A 13,235-nucleotide genomic window follows, 5' to 3' on the forward strand; every position below is an offset into this window, starting at 1 on the left:
CATGACTTTTTATGCCTTCTCACAACTGAATAATCCATGCAGTGGCCACAGAAGGGAAAGGTGGGTCTCTCTCAGAGCAGCCTTTAAAGCAGGAGTGTGGTTCTGATTTATTGCTTGTGCACAGGGCTTTCTGGATGGTAGGGACTGCAGTGGGTTGCTAGCTGGCAGCTCCCTCGTTTGTTGTTCTCATTCCTTAGCTGTGTGAGTTTGGGGTCTTTTTTTTTAACTCCTCCTCCCATCTGGCATCTCCTAATTATTTTCTATTACTAATCACTTCTACAGGAAACAGACTGGACTGTTGAATTAAGAGCCCTATAAAAGGATAATTTTGTTATTTACAGGTTTCTTAGCTCACTTAAACTTTATAATGTGACACTGTATAGCTGGTGATAATCACCTTGGGCTATGATTGTGTCCAATCTCATAAACAGGGCAGGGTCAGGTCTGGTCATTTTTGGAATGTGAGGCTCAAGGAGAAGTAGGGGCAGTGCAGCTGGTAGCACCTCTGGTTGTGAACTAATTTCTGAAATATCTTGCGTTTTATGCCTTCTGCAGCTCAGTGTAGCCAGTTCAAATCTGTGCTAGGAGTCTGACTAACAGGGGTTTTCTCCAGTGATCTCTCTCTTTATTCAGATAAACTCCTTTCTCTCCTTACTGTTTGTTCCGTGTGTGTCTAGATGGGAGCAGGGAAAGCATTTTACATGGGTCACTGTTTACGTGATTCCAAGTACAAATCCATGTCTTTTGGCTTTTGTACAGACATGGAGAGGATGGGGAGCTGTGGTGGTCTGATGTGTCACCCCCACCCATTAGAGAAGGCACACCTGCTCCACTAATAATTGCCCAGTCATAAGTGGTTACCAAATGCTTAAGACCCATGGTGAGTGAAATGCTTGTTTTAGAGGTAGTAGCAGAAAAAGAAGTAGTTAGGTATGCCTAAAACAAGAATTAGACTGTGAAAGAAAAGAAGAACATTTTTCCTGTGGTAAATGCCACAGAAGCTGATCTGTTCTGGTCCTTGTTACTTTCTTTTTAATCTTTCAAAAATATATTTTCAGCTAAAGCTTCTCATGCTTAATTTTAGTCTCTAGCTGAATGTTTTCTGACTGAACAAAGTAAGGAGAGCAGTTTTATTACTAAGCTCAACAAACTACTTGCTCCTATTATTTCAAACCTGTCACACTTGTCATCAGCAAAGACAGCAACTCTTGACAGTTTTGCAAAGACTTTCTTTGATCATTAACTTTTAGAACATTAAACTTTTCCATATTTAACCTTTCTTCTGCATGGCATCAGCAGTTAGAAACAGTGTTGCTTCTGGCATCTAGTGTTCCTACAGTCCTAATGTTTCAGTAAGTTAAGAATCACCACTCTGAAATTTCTGGTTCTCAGTTGTTGCTCTAATCTTCATCATGTTAGTATTGATATGCCTCAATTTCAACTTGCATATAATTTCCAGAATAAGAATAATGTGTTTCTAATAGTGAGGTCATATTATAATGCACTTTGATTATATTGCTGTGTAGTGGAGATTATTATTGCATTTTCTTAGAGCTTAAACAGTTAGAAATAAGTTGCCTAAGGAACTTTAGAGCTAGTATCACAGAGTATAATATCTTCTATTAAGCCTTAGTCATATGTGTATGTGATTTAACATTTTTTTTCATATTTTCCAATTTGTGAATTAGATTAGTAGCACTTAGAGGAAAGCAGCTTTTACCCTTTTTGAGAGGGGATTGGAGGAATTCGTTGAAAATATGAAAAGACTCTGTTCTCAATTTCCATTTTGCATGTAATGGTGAAACATTTTAAAAGCTCTATGCTTTATATCATGTGTAAAATAGTTTATTGGTAGAAGATTTCTGATGATTTTACATTGCTAAAGAAGTCTTGAAGCCATTTCCCAAAGTTAATATGATAGTGAATTACATTTGCATTCAGGCGTTTCTGTGAATTGGATGATGATTAGAGTAGCAGTATGTTTAATGCAAATGCACAAAAATTGCAGAAAGTATCCTGGGTTATGTTCCACAGAATTTCCAAGTGCTCAGTCTCTTAAGTGACAGCTCTCATTCCCTCCAGCTCCATCCCAATCCCTGCTAGCGCTGGTCACAGCTGGTGCCTGGGAGCTTCCCGTCACCTCTGCCACACTGCAGTGTGCCTTCCTTCTCAAGGCAGACTCCCTGCTCAGTAAGCTGATCATGCTGAGAGCTTCCTGGAAGTTTTTTATGGACCTGATGGGTTAATTCTCTTGGGCTGTTTTTATTGTTGATAATTCACACAACCTCAGCGGTAGAAATCTTCTAAGCAGTGTCCTTTTTAAAGTGCTAGTTGATGGTGGCAGTACAAATGAAAAATTGCCCTGTAAAGTAAGATGAAAAGCATGCTAAGAAAGAAGTTGTGCTGGTTTAACATTTTGTTTATTTCCAATGAATTTAAGTAATGCAAATATACCCCAAACTTAGTATTTTAGCTTTGATGTGACCTGTACTCAAAATAAAAGCTATTGGTGAAAGACCACACACATCTGAAATCCCAGGTGTAGACTGGAACCTGGGACTAGTGTATTTCAACTGAAAATAGACATTGGTTAAACATTATGTTGTAAGAAACCACAGACTTGCTGGAGGAAAAAATAAAAACCCCTAGAGTCTCTCCTTTCTAACAGAGGTTGTATGATCTGTCCACATGCCAGTGCTTCTCCCTTGAAAGGTAAATATTCTGTATAGCCAAGATTTATGATGGGGAGTTGCCAGCCCCATTTTGAATCATTCAAAATCACTCAATTTTCAAATCAAGTGGTTATTTAAATTTGTTTCAAAGATGCTGTCTTTGACCATTTGAGATGATGATTTCTTGAGTGCCTGTCTCAAGAATTTTTAACAGTTATAGCTTTCTGTAGGGAAATGGGATGTTTACTGCTGTTATAGGAAAAATTTTCCTGACAGAAGCATTTTAAAATGTTAATTAGGAAACTTAGAGGGAATAAATAGGAAAGATGAACCATATATGTATAAGGGGAGAGGAGAAAATTGGAACACTGGTCAACAGAAGTGAAATGAGCCTTTTCTGAGAATGTGATCAGGAATTAGAAGACTTTATGGGTGGAAATAAACTGATAATTTGTTAATAATTGATAATGTGACTTTGGAAGCAGACTAATTCTGCTGCCAATTCCACTCTGGTTTCATTCATTGCAGGTTTCAAAGCAGTCTTGATTTAAATAGAGATTTATGCAAGGGGGTGGGAGTCCACATGAGGCTCATTTGAAGGATGATCAGCCCATCTGATTTTTCAAGTGTGCCTAATTGCACTGTATAAAATGAACAGACTCTGACCCACTGGTGCAGCTATGCCCATGGACACACATGGACCTACCCAAGTGGTAATCAGGGTTCCTGAGGAGTGCTGGGGAGCACTGGGGGTTACCCCATTGTTTAGTTTTTCTGCAGGGAGGTGACCCATGAGCAGGTTTTCACCATCATAAATTTAGCAAGCACGTTGCATAGAGCCATTTGACAACTCTAGTATTCCTTCAGGTTAAACATTGTTTTCATCTTGACTCATCGGTTCAAACCAAATGGTAATTCAGGAAGGATTAGGAGACTTTACATTCTTACTCTTATTTAAAATAAATGAGTATGATTATGGACTTAAAGTATGATTAAGAAAGAAACTGTGACAGCACATGTACCATAGCAACATAGCTTATTCAGGAAGAAGTGGATGGATTCAAAATAGACACTGTGCCAAAGGAGCAGGTGTAGTCTGAAATACAAAGAGTATTTAGAAATTAATGAGCTGCAGTTTTCAATTATAACATACATTGAATTACTCTAAATTGAATTACCATGTAGAACAAAAGAAGGCTAGTATTAGATGCATTAGACTGCCAGTCAAGACTAATGTGAAATAAGTATAATATATTAGGTAAGAAAATATTGATGAGACATAAAAAGAAATTTCCATACCATTTGCCCATGCTATACCAGTAGCTAAAACTCCTATTCCACAAGGCAAAAATTAAAAAAACACCTAATAAATATATGAATAGAAAGACCTTGTGGATTACACAATTTTCATTAACCCTAAGTGTATACATTTTCAGTTACAAAAATATAACAGAGGTTGATAATAGATTTATTTTATCTGTAAGATTCTTAAATGGATACTATAAAGGAAATGTAACATTTACTTCCTTATCAAAGGGTATGGTTAAACTTCTCTTTTATTTTTATCTTTCCTTTTATTTGAGGAAATCCTTATAACAGTATGGGTCAGATGAGGAATAAAACCACCAGTCCCTTGTGGTTTCAAACAATTAGTCTTAATAGCCTGTTTGTTTTTACAATACTTTAATTTCGTATATCAGTAATAAAGAGCATTTGCCAAAAGAGGAGCATTCATGCAGCTGCCACTTTGCATTACATTTTAACTGCTATCACTCCTATAGAGCACATGGCATTTATAAATTATTTTTAAGGTCTTTTTGGAGTACAGTCTGCCTTGACATGTCATGAATCAAGAGGCTTTTGCTGGAGTGACCCTTCACTGCAATGAATGTCAGTGGAGGCTCAGTCACAGCAGCACAGCTCTCTGCAGACCAGCAGGGAGACATATCCCAGACAAAGGGATGGGGAGAAAATGCAGTGCTCTCAGCTGAAATAGGAAATGCTGACTCAATGGAGCAAGATGGAGAAGCTGCTGAGGAACAGTCTCTGTGTGGCTGACCAGGGTTGCTCTCCTAGGCAGAGCTCCTTGTTTCCTCAGCTCCTCTTCCTGAAGGCCTTGTAGCTGCAAGAGAGATCTCTCTGGCTCCAGTTTAGCCATGTGTAGAGTGTAACAATTAACTTCAGCTATGTGAACAGTCCTCCCAGTCTCTCTGCTCCTGCCTTGCCCAGGAAGAGGAGTACCTGACCAAGGCATCATGTGCTTTAACTCACTGTTTAGCATACCACCTCCATGGCCCAGGCTCCTGGCAGGAGAGGAGGAGGAGGAGAGGATGGACCAAAACCAAAACTATGAAGGATGAAGGGTAGATGGGAAGGGCAGAAAATGAAATTGTAAAGGACAGTCTTTGTCTGGAGGATTTACTGGAGACAAATTCCAGTGTTTAATGATGCTTCCCTTCTTCACAAATCATCTTGAATGGTTTGTCTGGGAACAGTGATGCTGCCAGGCCCCTGAGGCAGGGAGGTTGGTACTTTCTGTCCTCTGCCAGTTCTTGGTCCCCTTCTGTACTTTTCCAGGTTTGGTTGGGGTTGGCCCCCTTTTAATGCAGTTTGTTCTCAGGCAGAAGAATGGGACTGTGGTAAGGAGCTACTACAAAGCAAGGAGACAGTTTCTGAGGCTGATCCTGTCAGTTCTCATAGGCATGAGAACTCTCCTCACCACAGTCAGAGTTAGGAGCTCATTTCTTAGCTTTTTGGGTAGCTTTGATCATGGTGTTTGATTGGCATCTCCTGCCTCAGTGTCACACAGCTTGGTGGCAGCTCTCCTTTTGTCAAGCACTCACATCCTGCCTCTTGCAAGCAGGCTGGTAGTCTCTGTCTTGAGGGAGAGGGTTGGAGCAGTGGGTTATTTTAACACAGGCAGCTGGGGCCCTGGGGACATCTTGCACTGGTGTCTGCAGGGAAGAGCCCTGTGGCTCCTGCTTGTCCAGGGCTGAGGGCAGGACTGCATTTCTTCATCCTCAGTGCAACTCTGTGAGGACGTATATCACTGTTTAAGCTGCATAAAGGAACTTGTAGCTATAGCTTATAAAACCCAGTGAGCACCATTATTGAGTGCAACATCACACCCCTGCCTGTGCACACCCTTGCCACATGCCCACATACACCCCTGTAGTGGGATTTGTACTGATGGAATGTGGAGTTACCCCTGGAATTACCTGTACATGGCAGGCCGGTTGCTGACCTCCCTGAAAGCTAAGTCACTTAGTATTAGCAAAGTCCTCCAGAACCAGATCAAAAGCAGAACTTCTCCCTAAAGGCACTGAGAAAATTTTATTTTATTTTTGCCATGTCTAGATCCATAGTTATATACCAAAATATATCCCCCCCTTGGAAAAGGATGGCTTGTATTTGCCACTGAAAAGTTCCTTGCTTTTGTGCCACCACCCAGAAAAGTAAATGTTCATTGTTTTTGCCTTGCCAGTAACTGAAAGAGAGGAGTAGTCACGTGGGTGCTCTTTGCTGGTGCACAGTTTGGAATTGTCATTCCAAAGGCCCATATCAGTAACTGCCAGGAGCAAATCTACAACCTGTCAGCCTCTAGAAACAAAATAAACCCAGATCCCAATCAGCTGCAGTGACCAGTAGGTTTTAGGAGTAAAGCTACAGAAAAACTTTTCTGTTGGATTCCCTTAAGATCTCCCTGCTGTTTTATGAGTATGCTCTGCATGGTAAGCACACCACTGGGAGCATACAGTCTTCCCAAATAATACCAATACACTTTAATTGTATTGTACAATACAGCACTGAAGGAGCTCACTTTTGATGCAGTAATTTCTAGCAGCAATATCAGGCAGCATTTTTTCCATTATTTAAACTTTGGATTTATTTATTTATTTAACAGCCTTACTTTAAGTCAAGCCAACATTTTGGCTGAATTTGTTTAATTAAATTTTCAATTAAACATTTTTTTAAGCCTTCTTTTAAAATTCTAGATATAAAATGTTCATTAGCGGCTACAGAAATCATGTATGATTTTATCAAAAATATAAATAGCCATTTCTTTAGATTTTACCATAAGTATTTCACTGGAGGGGGTGGGAAAGGTCTGATTTAATTAGAAGTCAGTCCATTTGGAAAATTTTGTCATAAAAACCAGAACTTTTCTCAGGACTAAGATTTCATCATTTAACCACTACTTAAACCCAACTCCCCTGTGGGTGACTGAAAGCAGGGCTTGCTGTTGCCTGAGGATTCCTTTCTACCTGAGCACTGTGAGAGCCTGAAGGTGTCCATGAGCCAAGTAAATGTGGTTGTGTTGGAATAGCAGCAAGACAAGTCCCTGGTGGCTGAGTCTGTGTGATGGTCCTTCCCACCCACCTTCTGAGATGTCTTCTTTCAGGCTGAACCTTTCTTTTAATAGCATTCCTACCCTCTGCTCACAGCATGTGAGCAGAGGCTGTGCCTGGCATTAGCATTCTACAAGTGAAGAAAATTCACTGAAAGCAGATTATCACCACTTTTATTTAAAAAGTAAAATTTTGGGCTACTCTTTCCCCTTCAGAACAATCCTGTGAAAGATATGACTGGGAAAGTTATATTTAGCTCGGAACAAACTTCCACTAAGAGCAGCACTGAGGAAGTTGGGCTCAGTTTCACAATCTGACTGATTAGCTTTTGAAAATCATGTACTGAGGCCATAAAATATGCTCATAAAGTGTTCATACAAGCAAGGATTTTCTGAGCATATGCATTTGGCTAAGTTAGCTATACAGTGAAACAGAATACTGCAAAATGTACAGTGGCTCACTGCATAGTAAACCAAGTGTCTTGTTTCTTTATACATGTACAATAGGGAATCATCTTTGATGTTTTTAAAAATTGCTTGCAAAATAACTGCTGGTTATTATTAAAATGCAGAGAAGGGACCATATTTTATACACATTCTGAAACAATAAAGGCATATTTAGTTAGTCATAACAACATGAAAATACCATTTGAGAATGAGAAGCCTGTAGTGTATTACGCATGCATTCTGAAGAAAACATGATTACGTGTCTGAGAGTGGAGCCAGGTGCTCAGAAAACAAAACATTCCATTCTATTGGAAATGCATGTAGGCTTCAGGATCAACTGATCAACTCTAATCTGGTTATTCTAGGACCTGTGATCTTAACCTTACTTGAATTTTTCTGTTTTGGTTGGGGTTTGGTTTTGGGTTTGTTTTTTTTCCTGAAGTAATTTCACTTTCTTACTCCACAAATGGGAATGCATTGATTTCCCTTTTTAGAAAGATAATTTGTACAATGTTGACTGAACTGTGTGACTGGATTAAACTTACATAATGTGTCTTTCAGAGAGTGACTAATTGGAATTTACTGCAAGTCACAGATGACTTTTAAATCAATTCTGTGAAGGCTTCATAATCAGACTTTACTGATTGGGAGATAGCAGAAAATATGCATACATTATCCATCTAACACTGAGAGCAGATAGTGCTCCAGTGAACAGCTGTTTCTCCTGCACCCTGAATAACTACTCCAGGGGAAAGTAAGGAAAGTGGAGTCCCAGTAGGACCTAGACTGAACCACTCCTACAGCTGAGGTTTTACAACAAATGGGAACATTTGAAATAGCACATTACAGTCTTTTATTCCTTCCCCCCCCCCCCCCCCGCTTCAGTCTATATGTAACTTGTAGAACCTCTAAACAGATGTTGTAGTTTAAAGGCTGTTGTGTTGCTGGGTTTGACTTTTTAGTGCTTAAATCACTAAAATGTACAGGACTGAGGCTGCTCTGGTTGCATGCCCTGCTGAGAAGTTGCTCAGCTGTTGCTTCCAGTCATTCCCTTTTCAGTTCACCTTAGTCCTGTGAAATCACGTCCTGAAATTAAATTTAAGAATGACAGCCTTGCAGTTTCCTTCCTCATGGAGGCTGCACAGCATATTCCTCCCTGCACTTGCAATTATGATTGTAAATGTTTGTCACTCACAATTGCTAAAAAACCCCCAAAAAATTAAGAGGTAGGAAATTACTTTCTTCTTCAGATTTTTACCTCTTTTTCATCCAGTATGTAGCAGACAGTATCTTCAAGCAGTATCTTCAGGCAGAGCTAGTTACAAAGATAATTTGTTGGAATATGAAAGGCTCTGGAGAAGAGACTTTGCTGGCAGGTGGGAGTGCAGGAGCCACAGGTGGAGAGCAGACACTGAATCAAAAGCCAGCCCAAGGTGTAAGAAGAGGAGCAGGACGTGCAGGCTACAGGCACTAGAGGCAGCACAGAGAGCCTGGAGCAGGACAGTGCCTTGGGAGTGGATAGCTTGATAGCTTCCTGCAGGATTTGAGTTAAGCCCCAGGTCCTTGCCTTCACTGGTTTGCTCTCAGGGTGACTCATCTCTGCAGTGACTAGGGCTGCCTGAGGACAGTGGCTCGCTCTCTCTTACTTTGTTATCTCACATACTAAAAAGTTAAAGATCTGGCCCTGCCTGATGACCCAAACTGTTGTCAAGAAGGTGTGTACAACAGAAATTTCAGTCTTCAGTTTGGTTTTCAAAATGAGGGATTTGGTGTGCGTAAAGGAAAGCATTGTTTGCAAAGCCAAACACCCAAAGTTAGGCAATGGCAGAAGAATGAGCATACACATTATAAAATTGTGTCATCTACAAGCAGTTGTATAAATTTTAATTTTTCAGTTGCTAGCTTTATGGCTTTAACTTTGTTTCAATCTCTGTTTCTGGTGTACACTACTGTAAAGCAAATAGCCCAGGCAAATGTCTGTGAGGGTAGGTGGTGAGGCCAGGGCTCCTTTGTTTGTAAACAGCAGAAAATGCTGTGCATTGAACAATGGGAAGCTGATTTATGCCAAACCAATAAGCAGTCTCTGTTAGAGTTCTGTAACACAAAGCAATGTTAAAATTAAAATTCATAATTGTATAACTACTTTTCAGATTATAACACGTTTTCATAATTACAACCATGAGATAGGACCTTTCCTGTGGGGTAGTTTTACTTACTTTTTATTGGCATTCTTAGATTTAATTTTCCAGGATCCAGAGATCTGTTTCTACTAGCATGACTCTAAAGTGCCATTGGAAATAACTCAGTTCTTCCGGATTAGGAAAAGAGAAGCTGACAATTAAGGAGTAAGTATGCCAAAAACCAGATATGTGCTCTACTAGTGATTGAAAGGGAAATTCAGCCTGCTTTACCTTGCTTCTTAAGTAGAATTGCATAAAATAGTAAGAGTTGATTCAGATAGTAAATTTATTGTTGAAACTCACTGTGTTATTTATTTCCAACAAATTCAATTTTCAAAGAATTTATTTCCAATATGAAGCATTTTTTCCCCTTAAAAATAAGAGGAACTTTGGGTTGCAGAGAAAAGTGTAATGAAATGTTTTTAGAAATCATTACTTACTTCCTGAGCCTGTTCTCACTCAAAGTTGTTTGGAGAGGATGACTCCTCTGGGGCAGGTGTAGGTCCACCTTGTTCCATGGGGACTTAATCTGATGTAATTCTTGAGAATTAAACCATGAAGTGACTTTAGCTAGAAGGAAAAAGGAAAGGAAAAAGGGGCTTCTTCCCTGAGTCCATGCTATTTTCACACTTTGTGTAGATAAAGTGTCAGTTTTTATCATCTCTTACTCGTCATCTCAGTTTTCTTGATCTTCTATTGCCATGGACTGTTAATATACTTGCAAGGATGGACAGAAAAATGTCAGAGGAGCATTCACCTGCATTAGAAAGGAGTGGTTAAAAGTAAGACAAGAAGATTGAGTTAGTCATTGGAAAAGTATTTCTTGATAAGATGGATCAAGCAGCCTCCTGCCTGTATTGAAACCAGGAACTGAGTCAGACCCTTGTATGAGCCAGTAATGCCTGACAGCATTCTCCTGTATGATCAAGAGATCAGTGTTTCAATTATTAGCTGCATTGCAGATTAGTGTTTAGTGCAGCACCAGCCTTGATCCTTAATCTCTGCACCATGACCCTCTGCTGAAACCCAGCAGACTTTTAAAACCTGTCGGGAAGGTTATGGGTGGCCACACAAGGGAACAGAAGAGGGGCTCCCAGTGAGCGCTAATCTCAGCTGTATTGGCAGGACTGAGCTAAACTGGAACACTGTGATCCAGCTGCAAAGCACATACCAATTCCACCCAGAAGCTTGTGACAAACTGTGCTTGTCGTCGGTTTCTGACTCAGGAGAGATAAAAATACCTCGGCTGCAGCAGGGAGAGCGGTAGCAGTGCGGCAGGCTCTGCAGGGGGAGGGAGGGCTGCGCGCCGCTCTCTGCACAGGCGGGGAAGGAAAGGTCCCTGGACCCTGCATCTCACCCAGCCCCACGCTGTAAAGCTTGGCTGTGCTCAGATCAAGGGTCCGTTCTTGCTGTCTCTGACAGAGACTGTTCACAAACGCTTGGAGAGCGCCGGGGCAAGGGCAGAGTGGCCGTGGCGGCGAGCCCTCCCGGCTGGCAGCGCTCGGCTGCAGGGAGCTGGGCTGGCCCGGTGGGCAGCTCCGGCTGGCCATGGCACAGTCTGCCCTGCTCCTTCGGGAGCCCCGTGGCTCCGGCTCCGTGGCAGTTGAGGTCAAGGCTTTAATGGTTGTGGAATAGTTTGTGTAAGGGCTGGCCAGAAACAGACGGCCCTGGGCACATTTCATCGTCACTTGCATCCGTCCGAGGTTCAGGTTTCAGTTCAGTGGGAGACTGTGGCCATTCACCTTCTGTTAGGATCGGTAAATTTCTATAGAGAGGCGACAGCAGCAGTGCGGGGTTCAGGTCTTTGCTGGGTGGAGCGCTGCAGTGAACTTGGGGTGACATTTGTGTTCACCTCCCTACACGATGTGAGATTAGTGAGAATGTTTTCACATGAAAAGTACTGAAAAACCTAATTTTAAGGGAAGACTGGTGTCCATCAGGGGTCGCATTACCCGCTCCTGGCCGTACCCCCTGGTGCACAGGCCACGTCAGACGGGGGGGGTGGGGGAGAGCCGCTTCCCGCCGTGTCCCCGGGGCTGCTGCGAGCTGCCCTGCCTCCCGCCGCACCCCAGCAGCGCACCGGTGCCATTTGCCAGCGGTGCGCGGCTCACACCGCGGGTGCCGCTCCCGGGGCCCGCCGCTCCGTGAGGGGCCGGGCCGTGCCGGGCGGGGCCGCTCCGCCCGCCTGGCCGGGGCTCCATTGGCTGTGGCCGCCCCGGGGCGGGGCCGCTCCGCTCCGCGCGGGGCCGCGCCGGGCAGCGGGCGGGAGCAGGGCGCGAGGCGTGCGCGTCCCCGCGCCCCCCGAGCCGGCCGCCGCCGATGGAGGCAGCGGCCGCGGGCTGCGCGTCCCCGCCGCCGGCTGCCGCCCGCCCCCGGCCCGCAGGCCGCCCGCCCGCAGCGCCCGGCCCCGCGCCCCGCCGAGCCCGTGCCCCGCATGGCCGCGCCGCCCGCCCCAGCAGCCTAGGCTGCGGCATGGTCCGCGCCGCCCCGGCAGCCCGAGTGTGACCGAGCCGCCTCCGGGCAGCATGCCGGCCAGGGAGCCCTGGGCAGCGCACCGAGCCCGCGGCAGCGCCGGGCACCGCGCCGGGCACGAGGGCCGGCAGCAGCGCGATCTGCTGCTCGCAGCCTTGGGCATGAAACTGGGCGCTCGCAAGGCGTCCGTGACAATCTGGCAACCTCTTAAACTCTTTGCTTATTCGCAGTTGACGTCGCTCGTCCGAAGAGCAACTCTGAAGGAAAATGAACACGTTCCAAAATACGAGAAGGTTCATAATTTCAAGGTAAGACGTTTTCCTGTCTAATTTCTTTTTCGGGCAAGGGGACTTTAGCTCGTGTTTTGAAAGGGGTCTGGTAGGGACGCTGTGACTTTCTAGGAACTTAAAAGCTGCAAGTAAAGCTTATTGCCGGTTACATCAGGGAGGCACGTTTAGAACATAGAGCAGAGGAACCGGGATTTTGCTGTTGGCTGCTTGTGTGCACGCATTTGTTTCAATGATATTTGCCATATCTAGTTATCTGTTTTATTTAGAACTGAGAGATGCTAAAGGATTATACTGAGAGAGATGCTAAAGGTGAGAAAAACGGCAAAGTTTTCTTTCAACTCGAATGTAGTCCAGTTTTACTTTCAATGCAAAAAACCTCTCAGATCTATAGTTAGATGATTGAATTGATCTTATCTCAGTTTGTCGATCGTAAATAGCTTTGGAGGTAAGAAGTGTGTTCTGCTGCATCTGGATTGAGCAGATGGTCTGCATTTCCCTTAGTTTCTGGCTTTTCTCCTGTGTCAATGCATTGAGTGTTGAAACTAACGAGGTTTATGCCATGAGGCTGTTGGACATGCTGGCATCAGCAACTACCTTGTGTTTTAATAAAATTTACTTAGTCTTCTATGTAGCTTCTAGTTATTGTTCTAATTACTTTAAATAACCAATGTTCTTTGGTAAGAGTGATACGTGTCAGTGCAACATATTCGTGCTTTGGGTCTGTCTGTAATAGGTGTCCAGTAAGGACTCAGTAATGTAACCTTTTGGTGGTCAAATACATTTGATGATAGGCAGTCTTAATTTTAAGACTACTTAAATTGATGTT

At 43.2% G+C, this 13,235-nt stretch overlaps 1 protein-coding gene across 5 annotated transcripts in view; it reads left to right on the forward strand.

Annotated features, from left to right (window-relative positions):
• CHN1 (chimerin 1) overlaps positions 1-13,235 on the forward strand; it is a 93,846-nt gene that overhangs the window by 53,220 nt on the left and 27,391 nt on the right. For all 5 annotated transcript variants that reach the window (XM_066553922.1, XM_066553920.1, XM_066553923.1 and 2 more), the window contains one exon: positions 12,350-12,427. In XM_066553922.1, coding sequence (XP_066410019.1) covers positions 12,350-12,427 — 78 coding nt within the window. The remainder of the gene's footprint in view (positions 1-12,349; positions 12,428-13,235) is intronic.

Source organism: Molothrus aeneus, chromosome 7 (assembly GCF_037042795.1).
Source record: "Molothrus aeneus isolate 106 chromosome 7, BPBGC_Maene_1.0, whole genome shotgun sequence".
NCBI lineage: Eukaryota > Metazoa > Chordata > Aves > Passeriformes > Icteridae > Molothrus > Molothrus aeneus.